Genomic DNA, 24,902 nt, shown 5'->3' with positions numbered 1-24,902 from the left:
AAAAATGTTTGCATAGCACTTTTTGAATATGCTCGGTTTTGCACCTGCAATTGAGTATCCAGACAAAGGAGTACAACACAAGGGATGAAGTGACTGCATCTGAGCTTAGGCGTGGAGCAAATGACTGTACTGAGTATTGGGATACAGGTAGTACTTTGCGCCTAAATCCTCCAGGATTGACGGAGACATCGGCAGTGCAGTTCCTGACTGGACTGGAGAAAGAAGTATTTTTGACTTCCGTACAACGAATGATTTGCAAGGCAGCACTTGCTGGAGCTGCAGTTCTCCTGTATAGAGAAGCTGCAGTCTCAGATAATTTTTCACACACCATTGTCGGACATAGTAGAAACACATTGCAGTTTTGAAATCAAACACAAGATAATGAGAGTTCCCAGAAACACTTATCGTGGACCAATACCATTGTGCGCATTATGTTTGTTTAAGTACAGCAATGGTAACATGATGATTCAGCAGGCAGACATCACCCTTGCTTAGTTTAACCTACAGTTCAAAACACTCCTGTGGGGCCAGATATTGCTAATCAGCACAGTCAACACCAACTCACTTTCCATTGCGCTCTTCCCAACCTCCAATTTCTTGCACTCTTCTTTACCCCATCTTCTCAAACATCACCTCTCAACTCGCCATCACATTGGCTTGACACTTTTTACCACTTCTCTTTCTACTGGAGAAACTGTTCCAACTCTCTCTTAAATATTGCCCCAAATCTTGGAGAGAATCTTCTTACCTCATAGTCTAATATCACATCAATCAATAAAAAGACTTTATTGGATCTATTTAAACAGATCATAAAAGCACAAATTCATCAGAAATATTAAAAACAACTTATATATCCGTATATACAAAAGACTTAAAACCAATTTATCGATTAAGGATATGCTTAATAAAGATAATATCATAAAACCATTAAAATCATTTAAAATTCTGCAGGTCTCTTAATAGCAGTAAGGCCCATGTTACATAACTGAGTCCAGTTTTAATCTAGTTACTTCTAATTAACATAACAGCCCCCGAGTTTTCCTTTTTCTCATGCAAGCCCAAAGAAATGAAGCTAGGGAAAAGCAAATAAACGGATCCGGAATAGCCTTTAAAAAGTACAGAGCCACCATAGATTGTGTAAATTTATGGTACCTTAAAATTGGAAGAATAACTGCTTTACTTTTATCAGAATAGTACTTACAGAATACAATTAAATGCAGATCTGATTGAGGAGACTGGTTATTACATGGGCAGGGTGACAAATCTGAGAGTTTGTATTTCCTCTCTGGGTACCCTAACATCAGTGGGATGAGCTTCAATCGGAAACGCAAAAGTATAAATTTATGCTGTGCATTAATAATACAAGAGATATGAAAATCCTTCCCCTGATCTTGGAGAAAAAAGGTCATATGCAAGGGAAGTTTTTGGAGGTGTTTTTGCCCCTCTCCGGGCTTAGTTTGCTCTCTGCATAAATAATGCAATTATTTTCTTCTTCAAAACCCTCCAACAGGAGTCAGGATCCTGAAATAATTCACCCTGCCCCAATGCAGTCAATTCTGCCTCTACATATTTAAGCCATCCTATCCTCTTATAGTGATCCATTATCCGACAAACCTTAATAATGTGTTGCGGTAAATTAACAGTGGACCTATGCCAGATTGAAAGCCACAACAGGATTGGAGCCCAGTCTTATAGAATCACTCAAATAGGGTAGCCCCAATTCTAAATGTAAAATATAATTTGAAACTGGTTGTGGTAATGATAGTCGATTTTTAAAAAAGCTATCGTCCAATTTCTGGAGTTGATCTACATTTGCCATCCCCAGACTCCTGCCCCATAGGTTGTTGCAGCCTTAGTTTATGTGAAGTAGATGTTTTTAATCGTGTCCAAGGGGCTGGCACCTAACTTCTTAGCAAAGGTCTTGATAGCTTGGAGGCTTCTTTCCATGCCTTGCGCTCTTGCTGCCACCAAGTTAGCCCAGGAATGATTTTTATCAAAAAGGACACCCTAAGAATGGAAAAGAATCTACCACCTCAATTTTCTTTGTGCCCAGATTGAAATAGTGTTTCTCTCCTCTACCCGTTCCCGCTATAATTATAAAAGATTTAGATTCATTTACTTTTAGGTCTAATGAGACCATAAATGACGTGTATGAAGTTATAAGGGATTGTAAGGCTACCCCAGTTATAGCCATTAGTACTGCGTCATCAGCGTGCGCCAATATCGGAAGAGGAGTTTGATCAAATGTAGGCACATCCAAAGGTGAGGTGGACAGGGCGGCCTCCACCCCGTTTTTGTAGATAGAAAAAAGAAACTGGGCGAGGACACAGCCCTGCTTTACTCCTTTCTCGATGTTAAAAAAATGTGTGCATTCCCCATTCCTGCCATACCGTACACAGGCAGTGGCATTGGCGTACAACTGGCGAATAAAGCAGATGATCAGGGGATCAATGCCCCGTCCTTCCATCATGAGCCATAACTTCTGGTGAGAAACACAGTCAAAAGCTGCGGTCAAGTCCATGAAGGCCATGTAGATCTTGGTATATTAATCTATGGATAATAAGAGATTTAGGCATTCATCCACCGTCCCCTTTTCCCTCCGGAAACCATATTGTGCCTGTGTGAAAATGCTATGTTCTTCGGCCCAAACCTCCAGTCTGGCTAATAAAAGCCGTCCGATAAGTTTGACAGTGGTGTCCAGGAGGGAAATTGGGCTGTAGTTCTTTGGGGACCCCTAATCGCCTTTTTTATATGTAGGCACTATTACACTTTGTTTCCTGGATGGTGGAGGACCCTCTACCACAATGGTGTTAAAAACGTTTGTTAGTAGGGGGACCCACATATCGTAGTTCTCCTGGAAAAGGTCGATCGGCACTCTGTCAGGGCCTGGAGCCTTTCCAGGCGCACAGACCTCCAGCCCCTTTCTAACCTCCAATAATAAGAAGCTTAGCCTGCCATGAGATACAAGGTCTAGCTCGGGTGGTGATAGTTGGGAGATTCTGGAACCAAAGATATTTTCAAAATGTCCCACCAATGCTTCCTCATCTACATGTGTATTCAAAGACGGGTCTTTAGAATCTTTAAAGTAGGGGACATTTACAACTTTCCAGAATTCCCTACTACTACCTGACATAGCCACTTGTTGGAGATCTTCCCAGGCCTGCTCCCTAAGATCCTTCTCTATTCTTCTTCTCGCTTGTTTATAGTCATTGCGTAGTACTCGTATCATGATGGGATCTCTAGGGTGAGTTTTTCAAGCGTTGACGGGGGCACTTTTAGCAGTAGAGCATAATGAATCAAACCAGCGGGTGGTAGGGATAATATTTGGAGACTTCGAGCGAGTAAGAGCCTCTTTCAATTTCATCAAAAGTGCTCTAAACTGGGTGACTAGGAATGAAGGGGAAGAGCTCTCCTCCAAACAATATGTGATTTCTTCCTTGGCTTGGGCTAGTATTTCGGGGACGAGATTCAGTTACTGTGCCTGTGTCCACTTAAGTTGGTAGCCATTTTTCCTGTTCAGGGTTATGCATTCCATTACCTGATGATGTTCTTTTGCCTTACTCAGGATACTTAAGTGAGTAAATAATATAGTATGATCGCTATGACAAGAAAATAGGCTACCTGTGTAGGCCACTTTCCTATTTAAAGTGGCCGAAGCTAAAATGAAGTCAATCGTAGACTCTTGATTTCCCCTCCTGAATGTTATCCCTATCTCACTTGCATTTATGTAATTAATTATTCCCAAATTTCACTTTTATAGTTGTCTATTTAAAACTTCCCCATATTTGTTATGCATGAAATGTGGAAGAGGATTACCCTGGGGGTCTTCTAAGCCACACACCATAGCTCCACTATTCTTAGAAAGATGCATATTAAAATATCCCACCCAAATAATATTTACAGGGCCCCTATTTATGTTGGCAATGGCTTTTTCTATCTCATTTGCTACTTCTTCTACCACTGCCTTCATATTTCTCCCAAATGTATTGTTGTAATAGTTAATTACTAGCCACATCTCTTCTTTCCTATGTTCAAGTTGAAGGAGCTGGAAATGGCTATTTGAAAAGCCAACCTGCCTTACTTGTAGGGGTATAGTGTTAGAAGTTAAGATTATTAGTCCCCCCCTTCGCTCTGCCTGACAGTGACTGTGTTGCGGGTGTGTGAAAAGTGCGGAACCCTGGGAAAAAAACTGGGTCTTTGGCCCACACCGCCGGGAAGCAGTTAATCTCCAGTGATTGCCAAAGGTTATGCCAATGGGGATTTCTTATCTTGGAGCTATTCCTGCCACATTCCAGGAGGCTAGGCTAGTCCTATTTTCCTCCGTGACATTCGATGGTGATATAATAATAATCAGAGGGGTCTCCTGAACACTGCGCACCGGAGTTACTGCTGTGGAAGCCCTCCCTACAGTTAATGGGAATAATGAGTTCGCCTCCACCCTAGGCACTGAAGTAGCTGGTGTGTTTTCCCTCCCTTTTGGTGAGGGGGTGATGGCGTTAATCATAAGATTCTAGATCTGAAAAGGCTGTGTATCTGTTGTACAAACTTATCCCTGAAGTAATGTTAGGATCCTCGCTAATCTCTCGGGGAGGGTTGTTCAAGCATTCTCCTGAACCTGTGACCCATACGTTGCTATGGACCCTGCTTATAAAAGTACTCCAGTGGTAAGGAAACTATCTGCGACTTCCTAGGAGAAAATCTATACAGATTATCTAGGAGAAAATGACCCATAGGGGCTTTCATAAAATTTATCACCATGCAGTCGCTAGTTATAACTTTGCTTGAGCGGCCCACCCACCCCACTCACCTGGCCATGATAATTTTATTGGCCAGTTGGTGGCTCCCCAGTCCTTTGTCCTTAAGATTGTTTGTGGAGACATTTATCCATTAACTGCATCGTGGATTCGTTTTGAGTTTCCTGGAGCGGGGGTACATTTGCCAAAACCAGTACCAGAGTAAAGGCTTCTGGTGGGAGATGAAGGATTTGTTGTAAATGATTATCTGCAGCCATAGGACAGTTCTCTCGTGTTCCTTCTGACTGTACGACCACTCTTCTTTCCTCCTGGGCTGTTGGAACCTGCTGAAATACATCTCTTATACTCATTCCTTGGGGGTTCCGAACCTCCAGATGTGCGTTAGATTTTGCAGTGCCGATTGGAAGCTGTCCTAAAACCCTAGGGGTAGAGGTGGATGGAATTATCGTTGTCGGTAGAATGGGTGGTCCCCAATCCTCATTTAAGTGAACTAAGTGTCCGTTTATAGGTGCACTTAGAAGAGGGTCTCTTGGGGGTCCGCTCGGGATAAGACCAAATAGTTCTAGATCTCTAAATCGTCTAGTCTCTGTTCGATTTCCGTCAAGTTGGTTAGAAAGGGGTCCAATATAATAGTTATCCTTTTACTCTCTTCTGCCCATAATACGTCATCCAGAACTGGTTGTGGCGGTAACATATTTACAGTTGCTGGCAGTGGTGATATTATAGAATTCACTGGTACCGCCCTGGTTTGTGGGCCCTTAGGCTTGGGAACACAAGTTAATTTAGATTGTTTTGGATTCTTAGGCCCCCCGCCCTGCGTCACTTCGCTGGAGAATTGCGCATGGGGTCTTTTGGAGATGTATTAGGGGGAGAGGAATCCAGCACCCTCCTTGTTGTAACCGGATGAACTATGGTGGCAGGGCCATTTCCACGTTGGCCAGGTGAAAGATCGCCTGATATTAGCAATGGTGATGACTGTGTTTGAAAAGAGGTCTCATTTGCACTTTGTGTAGGTGTCCCCAAAGGGAAAAGAAGGGGTTCCATTGAGAAGCGCCTTTCAGTTAGTTCGATGTCATGGGAAAGGACACCTACTGCTTTAGTCAGGAACGCATCCAACATCGCTACCTCACCACTACCCATTTTTTCAGCCGGTCCCTTTCGCTTTACCATACTTGCAGTACTGTAAAATGAACAACTACGAGTGGCAGTACCTTGATTCAGGCGCAGATGTTAGGGAGGGGGCCCAACTCCGGCTCCTCCTGGCTCCATGGATGGGCCTGCCCTTGGCCCGGACATGACCTGGGTGCGCCCGTGCGTGTCCCGTGCCACGAGAGCCTTGAGCCACCTTTAAAGCGCCTCCTGGTGCGGAAATGGGCGTCGGCGGCTCAGGCCGCAAAGACAGGTGGGGGTTGGAGACCCCGAGTGGTGCTGGCTGGCGGTGCTTGCAAAGGCAGTGAAGGGATCCTGCACTGCGGGAGCCCTGAGTCACTTTTAAAGCGACGCAGGTTGTGGAGATGGGCATCGGCGGCTCCAGTCGCAAAGACAGGTGGGGGATGGAGTCCCCGAGTGGTGCTGGCTGGCAAGGCTTGCAAAGGCAGTGAAAGGCCCCGCACCGCGGGAGCCCTGAGCCGCTTTTAAAGCGCCTCCTGGCACGCAAATGGGCGTCTGCGGCTCTGCCGCAAAGACAGGCGGGGGATGGAGTCCCCGAGTGGTGCTGGCTGGCGGTGCTTGCAAAGGCATTGAAGTGCTCACATCAAAGTGTTTGATTTTTTACCCTGTAATCGCCAAAACAGGCCTTGTTGTGTCTGAATCTTCTATCCCAGATGACTGGTCAGACCATCTACAAATCCCTTTCTCTCTCATGTGCACCAAAATCTCACCCTGAAATAAATCAAATGTCCGAGTCAAAGATTTTATTTATACCAACAGGTCTCTACTAGAAAATTTGATCTTTTAGAAATTAAGGAGTATTCCTACCAAACTTGAATCTAACTTGTACATGGCCACTTTTAACACAGCCATGACAGAGGTGGCCACTGAACATGCCCTACTTCCCCATAAACTAAAAAGAAACAAGATCTGTAAGTCTACAAAACTTAAAAGAACTTTTCAAAGAACATTGAACCTTCAGAACTACAGAATGTGGAGAAGTGTGGCTCAATGGTTAGAGCACGGCTAGTGATGTGAGTATTACTTCTTCACAGTCAACAAAAAATCAGACTTAATCTGAACCTGCAAATACATGGAGATGTATTATTAGCTTAACTCAGCCAAAAATGCAACAAAAATGCAGTAAATGCAAAAAACTCAACACAATTATCACAATAATTCCTACGTTGTCCCCAATGGTTCAAAACGGGGGGGGGAGGGGGGTTTCAGACCACCGTTCTTCAATTGAATTCGCTCGGAGTGTAATCCGGCAGCTCCCGACTCACATAACCGGCAAGGCAGACAGCCTGTCTGCCTTGCCGGTTATGTGAGTCGGGAGCTGCCGGATTACACTCCGAGCGAATTCAATTGAAGAACGGTGGTCTGAAACCCCCCCCCCCCCCGTTTTGAACCATTGGGGACAACGTTTACATTTAAGGTACACCTGAACTTAATCTAGTTCTCTCGCCCTCGTCCACTGGCACAATGCCCATCGTGCTACCGGATTAGGCACGATTGAACTCGAGTGCCTATTATATACGAATTGACCCTTAGACTGAGCAGAAGTCACCGGTCAGAGGTGTTTCGCCCAACTGATCTGGAATTGCGACACCTATTCAATTCCTTTGGTGCTCCCCCGTCCCCTGTCCCCACATCCGTCCTGAAGAAGACCCGCAGCAGAGGTTGTGACTTTCCCTTATTGCGCCAGGGTCGAAACGTCGACGATCCCCCCACCAAAAGCCTACACCTGCCCAAACCCCCCCCCCTTCTGTGCCCCCCTGTATAATAATTGTATATAGACTGTGAATGGGTAGGCTAAATATGTGCAATGTAAAATAATTTCTTTTTTGCACTGAATCACTCTAAGACCTATACTCGCACCTTCTTTTACTTGAGCACCAAATTTCTTTCCCTTTCCGTTTCTACTTTTCCTGAAATTTTATGAAATTGTAAATAAACTGCAGTAGGAATTATTGTGATAATTGTGTTGGGTTTTTTGCATTTACTGCATTTTTGTTGCATTTTTGGCTGAGTTAAGCTAATAATACATCTCCATGTATTTGCAGGTTCAGATTAAGTCTGATTTTTTGTTGACTGTGAAGAAGTAATACTCACATCACTAGCCGTGTTTATAAATTGTGTCTAGGACCATATTTTTTATATATATACAGTTACCCAGGTCCTATTGATTTCTTGGGTTTACCCCATTGTTTTCAATGATCAATGGTTAGAGCAGCAGACCCTGATGCAGAGGTCTAGCCCGGGACCAGGGTTCAATTCCCCGCCTCGGCGGGTCTTGGGCTCAAAATTCCACGGACCTGATAATTCTCACCTCGGTGCCTATTCCAATCATGGAGTCCCACTCTGCAACTCTGGGCAATAGCTTGCTTAATCTCCACAACGGCCCCCACAACGCTAAGGATGCCTGGCCTCCACCTTGGGGGTGCCCAGGAGTGGACACCTCACAGGGAAAGCCAGGATGGGTTCCACAGCGGTATTCGTACAAGCGCCTTGAGACCCTTGCGGGTGAGTAGTGCGCTATACAAGTATCAATTTACATTTTAATGCCAATGGTGGAATAACCCACTCAAACTACTCCATAACCTTTTTGCCTTAAACGCAAAGAGGGCAACAAACACAGTTTAGACACCAAAGCATCCTTCCACAAATCTGAGCTCAGATAGCCTAAAAACTACCCCAAAAAGCTCTTCAACAGTGTAAAAAAAACAGTCTAATCCACAGACATCTCCAGATATTGCCTTCAAGATGCCCTTCAACAGGTGCCTGTGTAACATCTGGGAGGCTATGGAGTAGGTCATTACCCCTTATGGTACCTCCAGTAAGTCCCATCCAGATAAATTGCTGAGAGGTCTTCAGAGGCCATGCCCCCTTTCCCCACCACTCTGCAAGCTCAATTCCTGGCGCACTACAGGTTGGAGGATGAAGCCCACTTTACTCCTGAGAGTTACTGGGGGCCAACTAATCCACTTGTTACCTCCAGTAAGACCAACATAGCTGGATTGCTAAGAGATTGTTGGAGGCCATGACCCCTGTTTCCACCCCTCATAAAATGCACCTCCTGGTGCACTACTGGTTGGGGGAAGAAGTTCTGAGGCCCTCAGCTGTAAAGTGAAATTCATTCCCCAACCAGTAGTGCGCCAGGAGGCGAATTTGCAGAGAGGTTGAGAAAAGGGGCGTGGCCTCCAACCACATCTCAGCAATACGCTGTGTGGGACTTCCTGGAGGCAACAGGAGGTCTTGTTGGCCCCCAAGGATGCTCGACAGGAATGGAGACTTCATCCCCCAACCAGCTACGCGCCAGGAGGAGCCCCAGCAGAGTGGTGCAGAAAAGGGTCGGGGCCTCCGGCGCTGTGCTGATAGCTTTTTAAAAAAGTAAAAAAAGGTTCTCCTCATTTTCTAGTGGCACACATACTTGTTGCTGCACGGTTACAAAATGACTTGGTGGCTAGGTCATAGGGCTTTTCATTAATTTATCTTTAGACATGCGCGCAAAGCAGCCGCAGTGATCGAGAGCATGGTTAAACATCATTGACGAAGTCAATAGGTCTCATGGGAGGTGCCTGATGGCTTTGCCAATGCTTGTTATTGCAAGAATATGGCACAAAATAGAGTGAAGATAAAAAAAGCAAATGTAGCATATAAAATCTTACTATAAAAGTTTAAAATGGGGGGAAAAATTAATTGGGGCTTCCCATGTAGGAAGTGTAGTGTACGCAGAGGACAGTGGTGTTAAGAAGTACATTTGAATGAATACAGTGATGGATGTTACAGAATTTGTGGCCTTTCGCAGTGCAATATACTATAGAATAATGGCATACACTGGCATTGACTTAACTGTGGTCTTTCTTGTAGACACCTCTAAAGAAGACTAAAGCCCTTATTGCTGATGTTGGGATGACCTTCTCAAACGCAGTAAGTGTTACATTTGATTCAAAATTCATATTCAAATGTGTTAATTTCTATATGGAAGTTTGTTTTTCCAAGTGTCCTTTATGACACTTGGAATGTCAGTGTCATCAATGACCAGTTGGAGATTTGCGGTGGGTCGGGACAGTCATGCTGACCTCCTTGTCAGGATCATCAGTGGCCAGTTGGATATTTGCTGTGGGTTGGGACAGTCGTGCTGACCTCCTTGTCAGGATTTTCTTAATAAAGATTCCTGAAACATCAGAAACGGATGGTCTTTATTCAACAGTGAAGTCAACTGGTTTTGTTACTTTAGGAGTGGATGAGACCTTTACCAGAAAAACACAAAAACAATGGTGGGCATGACTACAGCTCAGCTGGTTAGCACAAACATTTATTGAGAATGGTTACTAGGTATAATCGTGAGTACGTTCCCAAGTCTTGGCAAAGCCAGTCAGCCTCAACTTGACAAGCTGGCGTGATGGGATTTTTAGGTCGAAGCCTACCAGACAGATCAGCTGTGTGGTTGCTAAGACATCTTGTGGAAATGCCCAAAGGTTACCTAAACATTTATTTCAACCATACTTTGCTATTGACTTTGTGTTTTCCCTACATTTGCTTGCTTGTATTTGTTGACTTTATTTGCCTATCCATTATGTATTTGGACCTATTGTGGAGCATAGCCTGTTTACCACCTCTCTCATTGGCTCCTTTTATTCTTCTCTCTGATTGGCTCCTTTTATTCTTCTGTGGAAATATACCTTTTTAGGGGTGCACTGGTGCAGGGTCACACTTTTGTCCACGGGTTCAAAAACCAACAAAGTAGAGATCAGCACTGGAGTAGGAATAAATAACAAGTTTATTAATCACTCGTGAGTGGGACCACGTCCACACAGCACTCTCAAGTGCTGCCTTAGGTAGAACACTGAAGTCACAGAACACTGAGCTTTTATACAGTTTTTCTGCAGTGTAAGCATATGATCAGAAACAGGAAGGACACGTTTATGAAATAGTTTTCAACAAACAAGGGAGCAGGAGTGCTTATGTCAGCAGAAATGATTGACAGACAACAGATGTACTGGCAGCTACAAACTCTCAGCACGTACATTGCTTTTAGCTGAGTCAGGAAGTCAACTAAAATTGATAGCACAGGCAGAGTGGAAAGACGAAAGAATTACGAAGGAAACTTAAATGGACACCTCAGCAGAAATGGCTGCAGCTTTTGCGAAGTAAAATAGTACACATTTTCCACAGACGGCAATTGGCATAAGCTAAGACATTTTCTTATGCTTCTAAAGGGTACGAAAAATGTCATATGTATCAATTAACATTATGTTTCTGATTTCTTGATCTGTTGCTAAACGGGCATTTACATTTTGGACATTTGTTTTAGATGGTAGACAAGTAGTACAAGTGGAAATACAGAGGGAACAAAGCACTGGCCCACATTGGATACATAAACAACAAGAGAAGAGAATAGCTATAATTATGAACAAGGCCGAGAGTATTTTCAATCCCCGTACAGAAAATACGCTCCAGAACCATCCAGCCCAAGTCCATGTTCCTGAATCTTGATATATCTCAATAGCTATTTTGTGTAGTTTGGAGATGACCGCGTATACAGAAGGTGAATTGTTCAGTGTGAAGTCACAACAGCTGGATCCGATGACACGGCATGCTTCAGTCTATATGGTTCCCATGTGGTTTCTGTCTTGTCGACTATAGAGACATTGTTTGCACGTTTTCCCCTGCTACCAGCATAGTGATTGAACAATTGCAAATCTTGATGGTAGGTTGGGGGAGCTAAAAACACAGGTGGTAGAAGGAAGGCTATGTAACAGGTAATAGACCACCCTGGAGGTAGGAAGTAGTATGCCTTAGTTCCACAAATATAAGAAGTGTGACGTGATGCAAGGAAGCTGCTTCGACCTCTTGTAGACATCTGCAACACTGCAGTACAGTTACTGTGGCCCACTGGCACATCGCCTATACACAAAGGGGGACTGTGGTCATGGCAACAGAGATAACAAGGGGTCCATTTACTTTAGCCGACCTAGAATTTGGATACACATAGTTTGTTGCTGCACTTTACTATATTCTTCCATTTCTAAAGCAGCCCCTTTTGCTTATGGGTCCCCCATCTTCGTTGGGGTAACAGACTTTGTTAATTAGAGACATATAGAAGTTTGAACCAAGCTGGGCATGAGCCATTGTGAGAGAATGGCAGCGGCGACAACTGGATTCCTTTTATGTTCTGATGAGGAAGAATCTTGCCACAAACCCAACAGTTAGTAGCATTGCTTAGCTGGTGTGTCTGATGCAACATTTGAAGAAATGAATTGTTTCTCAGATTTTGCCAGTATCCCAGTTCATGTTGCAGGAGATCAAAATGATGCTGTTTTTTTGCAGCAATTGATGTAACAGAAATGTTGGGTAAGGAGGCTCCAGGCATTACTTCCTCCACTACCCACTTTAAAGTAGTGATGTTGGCAGCAGTCAAAGTCAGACCAAGGATGCAGATTGTACTGCCATTGCATATTGTCGCAGCGATCTCCTTCTTGTTAGGCAAACAACAAAACAGATGGTGCCCTAAGGTCCTGGGCAGGCGTTGGTTTCTTCACTAACATTGAGACGAGTAGTCACTAATAAGGTACCCGCCTTTGTAGTCCGTGTTTACCCACCCATGACAGTGGCTCAAACAGTCTCGTCCTGCGCTGAAATGTCTTTCTTCCTGGATCGAAGCAGATATCTAGATGTACCAGGGATCGTGTGGTCTGGGAAGACTTCCTCGGGTCCTTCAGGTGACGCAGCTCGTCCTCTTTCGGTGACCAGGATGTTGCAGTGGTCTGTCAACACAGCAGGGCTCACGAAGTAAGAGCTTCACGCACCTGCTGATAAATAGAACACAAGCTGTCAATTAACTCGGACAAATAGTCACTCATCAAAATGTCTGGGGTACCTAATACTGGTGCAGAGCAAAGGGCTTGGCGTAACTGTTGGAAGGTGCTCCGCACTCAGCAGTCCATGGGAGGGCAAAAAAAAGCCCAACAAAGGTTTAATAATGTGTGATAAAGGCCTACAAAAAAAAGTGAGGCAAATCCGTGCACGAACATTCTTCTGAGTGCGGGGTACAGGAGTGTCTAGAATGGTCTGAATGTGGTTTGGCATGAGTGCACGTCCCCCCTTAGACAGGAGGTGACCTAAATAGGTAACCTGATGTCTACAATATTACAATTTATTTCACAAGACTTTGTGATGATGGGAGGCAAGAAATGATAACAATAACAATGTTCCTTCTTCACACTAGGTAAGGACGCCAGAGCGGCATCCTCATTGATAAGACAGGATCTCTCAACCATTGGATAATTGTTATTTAAAATAACACACACCCCTTCTGGAAAACAACGTATTGTGGATTTTAAAATATTTAAGCATATCGATACCCACAATATTGTCAGGTGTGGTTGGGCAAAGCAAAAATGGACAGGCTGCAGTAAATTTGTCAAGTCCGAATTCAAGTTGCTGTGAAAGTGGGTTAGGTGTAGGTGTCCCAATGAATCCTATTGTTGTTATCAAAGTGCTGGACAGGAGAGCCCGAAGAACCAGTCTTTTAGACCGAGCACTACAGGTAGCCCCTGTGTCAACCAGAAACCGATCAGTAAATCCCAAGACGCTGCATCAACATAACCCATTTGATCTATTGGTACCTCGACCGGTCCCTTACCCCATCCTTGGCATTCATATGCATAATCGGAACCTGCAACAGCATCAGCAGAATAATCAGACATTTGATATTGATTTTGTCTATCAAAAGTATTAGAGTAATTTGGTCCTTGTTCAACTGCTTTAAATCTGGGGCAAACTCCTGTACCTCCACTGTTTCCTGAATTCCCTGGGCATCCTCTCATACTGTCCCTTCCCCGCTTATACTGCTGACCTTGCAAAAGGGGGCACTCCAGGTGCATACATTGCGCGTCCTCCTCTTCCACCTCCCCTAAATAGTGGACCATATACTTGTGCCAACATAAATTTTGTCTTTAATTCTTTAACCTTCTTATCCTCCCTGCCTTTTCGTTCCTATTCCCGTTGCTCATAATATTGGGTCATGGTCAAAAGGGAAACTGGGGAAGACGTGGTCCAAGAACTTTCGCTGGCCTTTAAGCGACTAGCTATTTCTGGTAACATATTAGCAACAAATTTGTCAACAAACAAATGCCTTCCCTTATCATCGGCCAATGACTGACCACTAAAATCATGGAATGTTTCCTCAAACCTTGAAAAGAAGTCAGAAACTAACTCCTCCTTTTTCTGTTTACAGGACGCTAACGTGGTCCAATCTATTTTCTTAGGGGGTATGAGAGTCTTTAACTTAGTCACAATAGCTTTAGGAAGATCTAATATCTCCTTCTGAGGTTTCTGCGCAGGCTACCTTTCCACGTCTGTTTGTTCTAAATGTTCCCAGGTATCACCATATGCTACATTATCATCTATTTTACATATTGTTTTCCACATATCAGGGGGCAAAATAAGCCCAAAGAGCATATTAGTATCTGGCAAGGTCATAGTGCAGGAGCTAATGGCTCCTTCCACCTCCTCCTAGAAGGCTGCAGGATTTTTGCGAGGGTCGGGCAAAGCGGCTTTAAGAGCCATCACATCCGCTTTACTCCAAGGAGTGTAAACCCAATTATATATAAAATATCCCTTTGCATCACCTGAAGTTTTATCATTATTGGTTCCTGCACCCTTCGTAGGAACATACAGGGGTGCAGCTTCACGCATAGGTTTCATAGCAGACTCACTACTGCCAGGTTTATTCGCATCCACCAAAGCATCTACTTTCTTTGCCTGAGATTGAACTGCTTTTGCAACTTTATTTTTCCTAGCTAATTCTTGCTCCTTTCGCAAACGCAATGTGTCATCTCATAATTTGACCACCCGTCTAATCATATCAGGTAGGTTCGAAAAAAGGACAGTCCCATCTCCTAACTGTTAATATTCAGTACTTATATCATCTGATTCTGTTGCATTAGAAATATGCCACCAACCATATATTACCTCCCAAATGAATTTTCTACAAAAATAAAACTGTTTGGCATCTTCCCCAAGTCTGAACTGTAACTGTGAGGGCCGTTGCTGTAGTAGTCCAACCTGCTTCCTCTCTAGCAATACACCGCAAGTTATCTTTCACTTCCCTAGATAAAGTAGAGCAAGTCTGCCACCCAATTTGCTTATCTTTATCTTTTTCTTCTGAAGACAAATGCTCCTTATCAAAAACCTCATCCTCAGGGGCACTTGGAGTGGGAAATTTATACGGGGTTGATCTAATAGGATTTAGTCATCCTGAGGCTTATTAAGTATGGGATAAATGGGGTGCCTAATCGGGTACTGGCCATTTACCTCTAATCGACGTTCCCTATCTTCTTTTTCTATTTTTTTTCTTCTTTACTTTAATTTTTGTAATTCTAGCGCTTTTTTGATATATCGTTTTTCATTGTTCTTTTTCTGCTATAACTTCTGCTCTCTTCACTCTCGTACTTCTTTCTCCCACATGAGCACACAATCAAACATATCCTGTCTATTTTTTCTTTCAAATAAACACTACTCTACATATTGAACCATTTTAAAATCAAATGACCCATTCACAGGCCATTGTAGATCAGAATCTTTCTTTGTGTATTTGTTCCACAGTATACTGTACATTATGGGAGAAATACCATATTTGACATGTATGTCTTTATTAGGTGTCCCCTCTAGGGGGGGGGGGGGGGGGGGCGGGCTGACTTTTTTTTTTTCAAGCTTACTTTTTGGTACCACCATAGCAGCAAGACCACCTACAGAGTGTGCTGAGAACAGGCATGATTTATAAAAAATGAGTATAATATTAATACTTAAAAATCTTTCAAAAGGAGAAAAATGTCCACAATACCTGCCTTCAATTTTTGCAAAAAGTGAATCACAAATTCAAACAAAAAGCCCTGGCTTAACAAATCAAGAGTGCTGCTTTAGTGACCTTACCAGACAGAAGTCTCCAACTCCCACCTGGTGATCTCTGGTCGACCTAATGGTCTCTCCAAAATTGCGCCAAAGAAAACACCAATCGAGACCGGCACCACCTGTAGGGTCAAATCAGGAAAACCGGAAAAGTCATGTCGGCCTGCAAAGACAAAGATCTCCTCGTGCAGTGCGCTTCCTCAGCAAAATTCCAATCCTCCGTCAACACCACTCCTTCGGGCGCCACATCTCCGATGGGGTCCCAAGACGGGCGCCAACTGTTGAAATATACCTTTTTAGGGGAACACTGGTGCAGGGTGACCCTTTTGGCCATGAGTTCAAAAACAAACAAAGTAGAGATCAGCACTGGAGTAAGGATAAATAACAAGTTTATTAATCACTCATGAGTGGGATCACGTCCACACAGCACTCTCAAGTGCTGCCTGAGGTAGTACACTGAAGTCACAGAACACAGAGCTTTTACACCGTTTTTCTGCAGTGTAAGCATGTGAACAGAAATAGGAAAAAAAAGTTTTTGAAATAGTTTTCAGCAAACAAGGGCAGATGAATAAACACTTGGTCAGTAAAGTGGGAGGCGGAGCAAGAGTGCTTATGGCAGCAGAAGTGATTGACAGACAACAGATGTACTGACAGCTACAAACTCTCAGCACATACATTGCTTTTAGCTGAGTCAGGAAGTCAACTAAAATAGATAGCACAGGCAGAATGAAAAGACGAAAGAATTACAAAGGAAACTTAAATGGACACCTCAGCTGAAATGGCTGCAGCTTATGCCAAGTAAAATATTACACGTTTTCCACACTTCCATACTTCCATGACTGCTCGCTTTTGGGGATAGTATACTTTCTTTCTCTTAAGGCACTCCACAAGTGTGCATGTGGCCTTTGCTTTCCCCTCTTCTCCCACCCTTTTTTGCAGTTTTCTTTCCCAGAGGCACCCTCTCCTCTCCTGTTTATTTTTTTAAAGCACTTTTGCACAAAGTTTTTTAAAATCACTGACCAAGCCAATAAGTCTCGTAGGAGATGCCTGATGGCTTTGCCAATGCTTTTTCATTGCAAGCATATGGCACAAAAATAGAGCGAAGACAAAAAAAATGCAAGTGTAGCACACAAATTCCTACTATAAAAGTTTAAAATTGGTAAAAAATTAATTTGGGCACATATTTATAATAGAACAATATGGGTATATGTGTGCTTCCAAGCAAGCAGGTTTTCTTAAAACAAGTATTGAAACATGAAGCCTACCAGACAGTGCAGCAACATCTTGGGGGGCATTCTGAAAGCTTTTCTAGGAAAGCAATCTGCCCATTGCTTACCATCGGCTTTGTGGTTTGTAACTCACTTTTGCTTGCTTTCTATATGCTGTCTTTATTTGCTTTAGGCTGTACAGCTTGAGTATGTCCTTTACCATGCCCAAACACTATATACTGTACACTTCCACCAGTACTGAGTTTCTGTAAATAGGCCTTTAAATCTTGTTATTATCTTTCCACATTAGCTGTGCATTCAAAGACCAAGGTCAAATATCAGTCTCTGTCTTCCAGGGAGCTTGGTGTTTATTTTACTTTCTCTGACTTCACAATGAGAGCATTTAAGTGACAATCATGCTGGCTGCTTGGGGTGTGCTGTATGATGTTTTTTCTAGCACAAAACTAAATTGAAATGTGTTTAAATGAACTGAGCAGATATTTCAGAATATAACAAAAGCACAAATGTAGCATGTTTTGGGGTAATTTTGAAGTGCGGTGGAAACCAATACAATACTTTCATAGCAAATCAATACACTAGGTGATGACATTTCCACACATTATCTTTTGAAACGCTGTATAGTTTTATCAGTAAAACTGTATGTCTGCGCAAATGTAATGGTAATTTCAATTGCAGATGATTTGTCTGTAATGGCAAAGCGCTGCCACAACATACATGCTGCACTTTACCCAACCCCACCCTACTCTGCACCACTCCTCGACACTGCACTCTTCTTTGCATCACTCCACACTACACCATTCAGCTCCACATTGCGTCACTACACTATACTCTGTACCACTTCACACTATGCCACTCTTCTCCACACTGTCACTGTACTCTACTCTGCACCACTCCACTCTATGCCACTTCAGTCTATGCCTCTCTATGCCACTACACTCTACATCACTTCACTGTACTCTGAAACAATGTACTCTGCACCACTCTATTCCACGCAGCGCCATTCCACGCTTCGCCACTGCAATCTACCCTGCTCCACTCCTTTCTACGCTGATGCACTCTACCCCACACTACTCTACTCTGCACCACACTACTCTACTTTGTACCACTGCACTGTATGACTCAATGTACCCTGTGCCATATTGTTCCACTCTGTACCATTCCACTCTAAGCCACCGCAATCTACCCTGCTCCACTCCACTCTATGCCTCTGCACTCTACTCCACTACGCTTTGTGCCAATTCACTCTACACTACTTTACTCAAAGCCAATATACTCTATGCCAATCTACTCTACACCATTGCAGTGTACATCACAACACTCGACTCTGCAACACTCTACGCCAATGCACTCTACTTTACTGTACACCATTGTACACCATTGCACTCTGCGTCAGTTTATTCTGCACCACTCTACGCTACTGTGCTTTACCCCAATGCACTCTACACCACTTTACATCAGAACCAATACACACTCCTCCACTGCATTCTACGGTAATCTGCACTGTACGCCACTATGCTCTGCTATGCAACACTCTACTCTATGTCACTCGACACCATTGCACTCTCCGTCTCTTTACTCTGCACCTCTCTATGCTACTGTGCTCCATTGCACTCTACAACTTTTTACTGTGTAACACTGTAATCTCTGCCACTGAATTCTGTGCCACTCTGCTCTGCACCATTGCACTCTACTCTGCACCAATCTACTGCACTCTACAGCAGTGCACTCTACTCCAGTATACTCTATGCCAATCCACTCTGCGCCACTCTAATCTTCTTCGCACCCCTGCACTCTGACTCTGCACCCTCTACACCTCTTAACTCTGTACCACTCTGCTTGCTCTATTCCAGTGCACACTACCCCACTCTATTATGCACCACTGCACTCTTTGTCACTGCTCCACTTTACTCTGTGCCATTGCACTGCACGCCAATGCACTCTGCCCCACTGTACTCTGCCCCACTGTACTCTGCCCCACTGTACTCTGCCCCACTGTACTCTGCCCCACTGTACGCTGCTCCAATGTACTCTGCTCCAATGCACTCTATGCCATTGCACTCTACTCTGCACCACTCACCTCTACGCCACTCTACTGCATTGTGCTCCAAAATAGTCTACGCCACTCAACTCTACGCCACTCTTTATGCCACACTACTCTATGCTACTCTACGCCACTCTACGCTATGCCACTCTACGCCACTCTACTCTATGCATCTGCACTCTACCCTGCACCACTCCAATCTACACCACTTCACTCTACTCTGAAACAATCTATTCTACATCACTGAACTCTATGCCACTGCACTCTACGCCACTCTACTCCACTCTGAGCCACTTCACTCTTCCCCAATGGACTCTACACCACTTTAGTCAAAGCTAATGCACTCTACACCAATCTACTCTGTTCCACTGTCCTTTATGCCACTTCACTGTAGTCCACTCTACAACACTCTGACACTACACGATACTCCACTCTGACGCTCTACTCCATTAAACTTTACTCCACTCTGACACACTGCAACACTCTATGCCACTGTACAACACTCCTCACACTACAACGCTCTACGCAAGTCCCTCTGTGCCACTTCATGCCACTATACTCCATTCTAATCTACGACACACTACTCCAGTCTGCTTTACTCCACTCCTCTCTAGTCCACACCATTCAACTCTACAACACTCTATTCCACTTTGCCATTCCATTCTCCTACACTTCTCCACTCTACAACAATATACTCTGCTCTATGTCTCTCTACTCTCCAACACTGTATGCCCTTCCACTCTGACACTCTACTCCCTCCACGACACACCACAACACTGTACACCACTCCACTCTATGCCACTCTGACACTCCAATTCACGTCTCTCAACTCTACATCATTCTGCCCCACTCCACGGCTCTCTTACCCACTCCATAACTCTCCACTCTACTCTACGACACTCCACTCCACTCCCCTCCACTCTACCCCACTAACGTTTAGCCATGCTAAACAGCAGCCGCGTAGTGTACAACATGCTAAAACATATTGGCAAACCCAATAGCTCTTGCATAGATGATAGCTATTGGATCTGCCAAAGCTAGTTTAGTTTTCATGCACATGACTTGGAAATTATGATTTTTAGTGATGCAAAGAAAGGTACTAGTGGTTTTGAATTATTCTAACCTGAACACACAATTTTAACACACATGAATGGCTAAAACAAAGTTGAACAATGAAAATAAAAAAACATTGACAAAGTAAAATATTGGCACACCAAGGTTCATTAGGAGTTAGCAAGCACTTTTTTTCTTTAGGCAGATGTGCACATATGATCAGACAAATTGCTGTCCCTTACAGTGTAGGAGGGCGCGTGGCTGAAATGGGTTGACCCATTGCGACTGCTGTATGATTTGGTGGGTTATAGCACAATGACCGGTGAAGACCAATGGATGAAGAGGGTTGACCCACCCTCTCCCATTCATAAATTATTTTAATGCCACTACGCTGGTGACCTAGCTAAAGCTGTCTGTAGGCATACCTTAAAAAAAGAAAGGAATTTATTCAAACTGTCTATAGAGAGAGTGGAAAGGTTTTGTTAGAATTAACTTGAACAGAGCATCAAAACAAGGGCACAGAATTAGAAAAGCCGTACAATAAATATAAGTTTAAAGCCATTGTTTAATGAGAGTGAGTGTAATATACTTGCAGGTTTTAGGGTGTATTTTACAGATGTGCATTCCAGTTATGGACTGGTGGCAATGTTTGCGCTGTTTGCTGTTTTTGGTATACAGACTTGTAATACTATTGTGAAGTCTAGGTACACAACAATCTGTGCCGTGTTTTCCGGTGTTCGGCACCAGAACTTATTTGTCAACATAGGCACGTATTGGAGTCGCTGTCTGTTTATTTTTCAGAAGAGTACATCAGCAGAGCTCGTAAAATATAAATTTACCTTAAAATAAGAGTGGCTTGTCCAGGCTATTCTTACACCTTCTGTGACGCAGAATGCAAATTGTCACCTTTGTTGTAGTATGTTGGTTGGCAGCTAACAGTGGTACTCCTTTCTGAGTTTTGGGATCTCTTGCCGGCTAAAACCCGTCCTCTAGATATATGGGGACCACTAGTTACCTATCTTGCAAGCCGCGACCCTCAGCAAACAGCGTCCTCCCCCGTGCTCCCCGCCGGCTCCCGTCCCGCGGCGGCCGCCGGTGCTGGTCCATAAGCTGGCCCCCTCCAGTACACGCGCCCCCGCCCTTGTCCCTCCCTCCCTTACTCATGATGTTTCTCCTCTGGGTGCCCGCTCCTGCCCTTTATCACTGAGCTGTTGGTAACTCTTCTGGATAAAGTTTCTATTGCCGTTTGAACATGTGATTATTTCTGTGGTTCTGAAACGCTTCGACGCGCCTAGTCTCCTGCAATTTGACAATTGTGTAATTGTACTGTGCATATTCTTTGAAATTAAAGTTTTTTTTGAAAATCAAATAAAAAATGTTCGTTATATGTACTATTGTACCCATACAGCTAAATATGGGCATACAAACCTCTAGTTCTGAAACATTTATTTGTATAATAGTTATACTTGGCGTATGGTAAGTAAGACATGGGCTATTTTGAACGCTAGTCCTAACCTTTCTCACGAAAAGTTGTCTTTATTTTGAGGGCGCAAACTATTAGCGCTGTTGATAATTTCACCTTATTTTTACTTAAGGGCACCCACTGATATGAATGCATTAAATTGAACACGTGGTTCTCCTGATGAAATGGGCAGTTGTGTGTACGTTTCACTTGAGTGACACAAAAAAACAGTTCGTAGGTTTCCTAAGGATTTTTTCTGAAAAATTACTTTAAAAAAATTGCCAAAAGTGTTTCCCAAATAAAACGGACTTTAACATGTAAATCCCTTGTCCAGCCAAAAATTATCCCTGCTATCTATGCATAATCATGTTTCAGTGGTATAGTTGTACATATTGTTAATTTTTATTACATGAAATATTTGTTCTCGATATGAGAATCCAAAGTGGGTATCGAAACATGCTCAAGACATCTGTTGTAGCTATACCTACAGTTGTTTTTTCATTTTATAGCTGATCTTGCATTCTTTTCTATATCAAGGAGAGTGCTCATCAGTTATCAGGACCTCAGAATGTCAGTGACTTAAAAACCCTAGCACACACCCAGCTGCACCAGAGCAGGCCAGCAGCAGCCTCTCTCTTGTCACCCCGAGAGCAGCCAACCATGACAACACTGCTCCTCTCCTAGCAGATCCCAGCCTTCTTTATTGCTGTCTCATCACTCTGCATTCTGCTTTCCATTCTCTGTCTTCTGTAGTATGTGGCCAGTGCCCTGTGTTGTCCAAGCCGATCCAGTATTCTGACCGGGAAGTACCCTCATAACCATCACGTTGTGAATAACACCTTGGAGGGAAATTGCAGCAGCAAATCCTGGCAGAAGAGTCAGGAGCCCAACACCTTTCCAGCGCTGCTGTACGCTCACGGCTACCAAACGTTTTTTGCTGGCAAATACTTAAATCAGGTATTGTATGACATTTTTGTCTCTTATTTCACAGTCACGTCTTGTGTTGCACTACTTTGTGTATATGGGAGTAAAGCATGATTGCCTACATTGGTCTTACCTCACACTGGTGTTGATCTTTTTAACTTGACCTGTTCCCTCTGGGGAAGGGATATTATTCCATGCTACTGAGAGTAACATCCCCGAAAAAGTAACATTTACCAAATGAATTGAGCAAAATGTTGCCTCTGTTGTTGTTCATCCATCTTCTTCCTTCTCATACTCAAGACGCTGTAGAAGTTATGCCAGGCTAAGGGCTCGTTTTGGATTCTAGTGAAACTATTCAGGAAAGTTAAATTTGGTTTTCTAATGTTTTTAAGTCCTCTTTCAGGCGTTATTTCATTTTGGCCTCGAAGACGACCTAACTAAGCAAAGCGTCAAGCCTGGTGCACTACATGGGCCGCATATTGCTTCCACTGACGTGTGGAACAGATGCATTTAACCCCTTCGCTGCTAGGCCTTTTCCCCTCCTGTGCTGAGGCTTTTTTTGGCGTTTTGGAGTAGTGCGCGCTTAGGCCCTTGTAGCTTTTTGACCACATAAGGTATCCACGCCAAATTTGCGTCCTTTTCTTCCAACATCATGTGGATTCTAAAGGCGCCCAGGGTTTGTGGATTCCCTTGGAGGGGTCCCATAAATTAACCAAAATATAGTGATTTTTTTGTTTTTTTCAGAAAAATGGGAAAAACGGGCTGCAAATGAAAGCCTCTGGGTTTTTCCCTGAAAATGGTATCACAAAAGGGTTTGTGGGGCTGAAATCTCCATTTTCTCAGCTTTCAGGGAATGACAGACTTTTGTCAGAGAACCGAAATTTTTCACTCAGTTTTGGCATTTTTCTGGGACATAGCCTATTTTTGCTATTTTTAGAGCTTTCCACCTCCTTCCAGTTAATGGTAGAAATGAGTTTGAAAGCAATAATGGATCCTGGAAAGCTTTACATTTTCGAAAAGTAGACAAAATTCTGAATTCAGAAAGGGGTCATTTGTCTAAATCCATGAAGGTTTCGTTATAGAAACTAACAGTTAGATATTGGAATATTTGAAATTTTGTTGAAAAAAACAGCCTTTTGTCTCAACGTTTTCACCTATAACTTTTTCTAATTTTGACAGCTCTTGGAAAGCAATATACCGTTACATTCGTTAGACCTTCCTGGTTGTGGGGATATATAGGACTTGTAGTTTCACCAAGAACCCGACGAACCCAGATCCAAAAACTGAGCAGCAACTTGCAATGGTATTTTTTCATTTACTGGGTATAGTGCACTTTGTCTTGGAAAATGTATACATGGAATAATCTGTATGAAAGACACCTATGTATTTCTGAATTGGGTACAAATTATAGAGTTCAGAAACAGTATATAATTGCACATTTTCAAAGTTGGGAATACTCATACTAGCATGAGAATTATTGGTCATTTTTCATAAAGATTTTTTTTTTACACAATGTCTTTCATTCAAAGGGAGAAATGCATGAAAGCTCAATTGGTAATAACAGTTGATTTACAAATCTGAATTACCCCAAGTGTCCCGATAAAAACGGTACCTCACTTGTGTGGGTCGGCCTTGTGCCTGCGACAGGAAACGGCGCAAAATGCAACGTGGTCACACCTAAATTTAGCAGTTACAAATTGACCCTTTTTTGGCAAAGTGCCTACCTGTAGTTTTTGCACCCTAGCTCTGCCGGCACCTAGGGAAACCTAGCAAACCTATACATTTTTGAAAAGTAGACACCCAGGGGAATTCAGGATGGGGTGAAACGACTGCCTACCACCAGGTTTTGTTACCCAGAATCCCTTGCAAAGCTAAGATTTTGACAAAATAAACACATTTTCCTCACATTTCTGTGGTGGAAAGTTCTGGAATCTGCGTAGATCAACAAATTTCCACCCACCCAGCGTTCCCCCAGGTCTCCCGATAAAAACAGTACCTCACTTGTGTGGGTCGGCCTTGTGCCTACGACAGGAAACGGCACAAAATGCAACGTGGTCGCACCTCAATTTCCCAGTGAAATTTTACGTTCTTTGGACAAAGAGACTACCTTTTGTTTTTGAGCCGTAGCTCTGCCAGCACCTTGGGAAACCTAGGAAACCTATACATTTTTGAAAACTAGACACCCAGGGGAATTCAGAATGGGGTGACTCGTCTGCCTACCCCCAGGTTTTGTTACCCAGAATCCCTTGCAAACATAAAAATTTGACCAAAAAAACCACATTTTCCTCACATTTCTGTGGTGGAAAGTTCTGGAATCTGCGTGGATCAACAAATTTCCACCCACCCAGCGTGCCCCCAGGTCTCCCGAAAAA

General features: G+C 43.4%; 1 protein-coding gene across 2 annotated transcripts in view; it reads left to right on the top strand.

Moving 5' to 3' along the window:
- GNS (glucosamine (N-acetyl)-6-sulfatase) overlaps positions 1–24,902 on the top strand; it is a 258,138-nt gene that overhangs the window by 75,066 nt on the left and 158,170 nt on the right. For both annotated transcript variants that reach the window (XR_013607146.1, XM_078676222.1), the window contains exons 2-3: positions 9,777–9,836; positions 22,360–22,563. Coding sequence is in view for 1 of the 2 variants with exons in the window: in XM_078676222.1 (XP_078532348.1) it covers positions 9,777–9,836; positions 22,360–22,563 (264 nt within the window). In the remaining variant the exon portion in view is untranslated. The remainder of the gene's footprint in view (positions 1–9,776; positions 9,837–22,359; positions 22,564–24,902) is intronic.

The sequence above is a fragment of the Lissotriton helveticus genome, chromosome 1_1 (assembly GCF_964261635.1).
Source record: "Lissotriton helveticus chromosome 1_1, aLisHel1.1, whole genome shotgun sequence".
NCBI lineage: Eukaryota > Metazoa > Chordata > Amphibia > Caudata > Salamandridae > Lissotriton > Lissotriton helveticus.
Note: the sequence above shows the minus strand (reverse complement) of the source record. Positions and strands in the feature narration are given on the sequence as shown.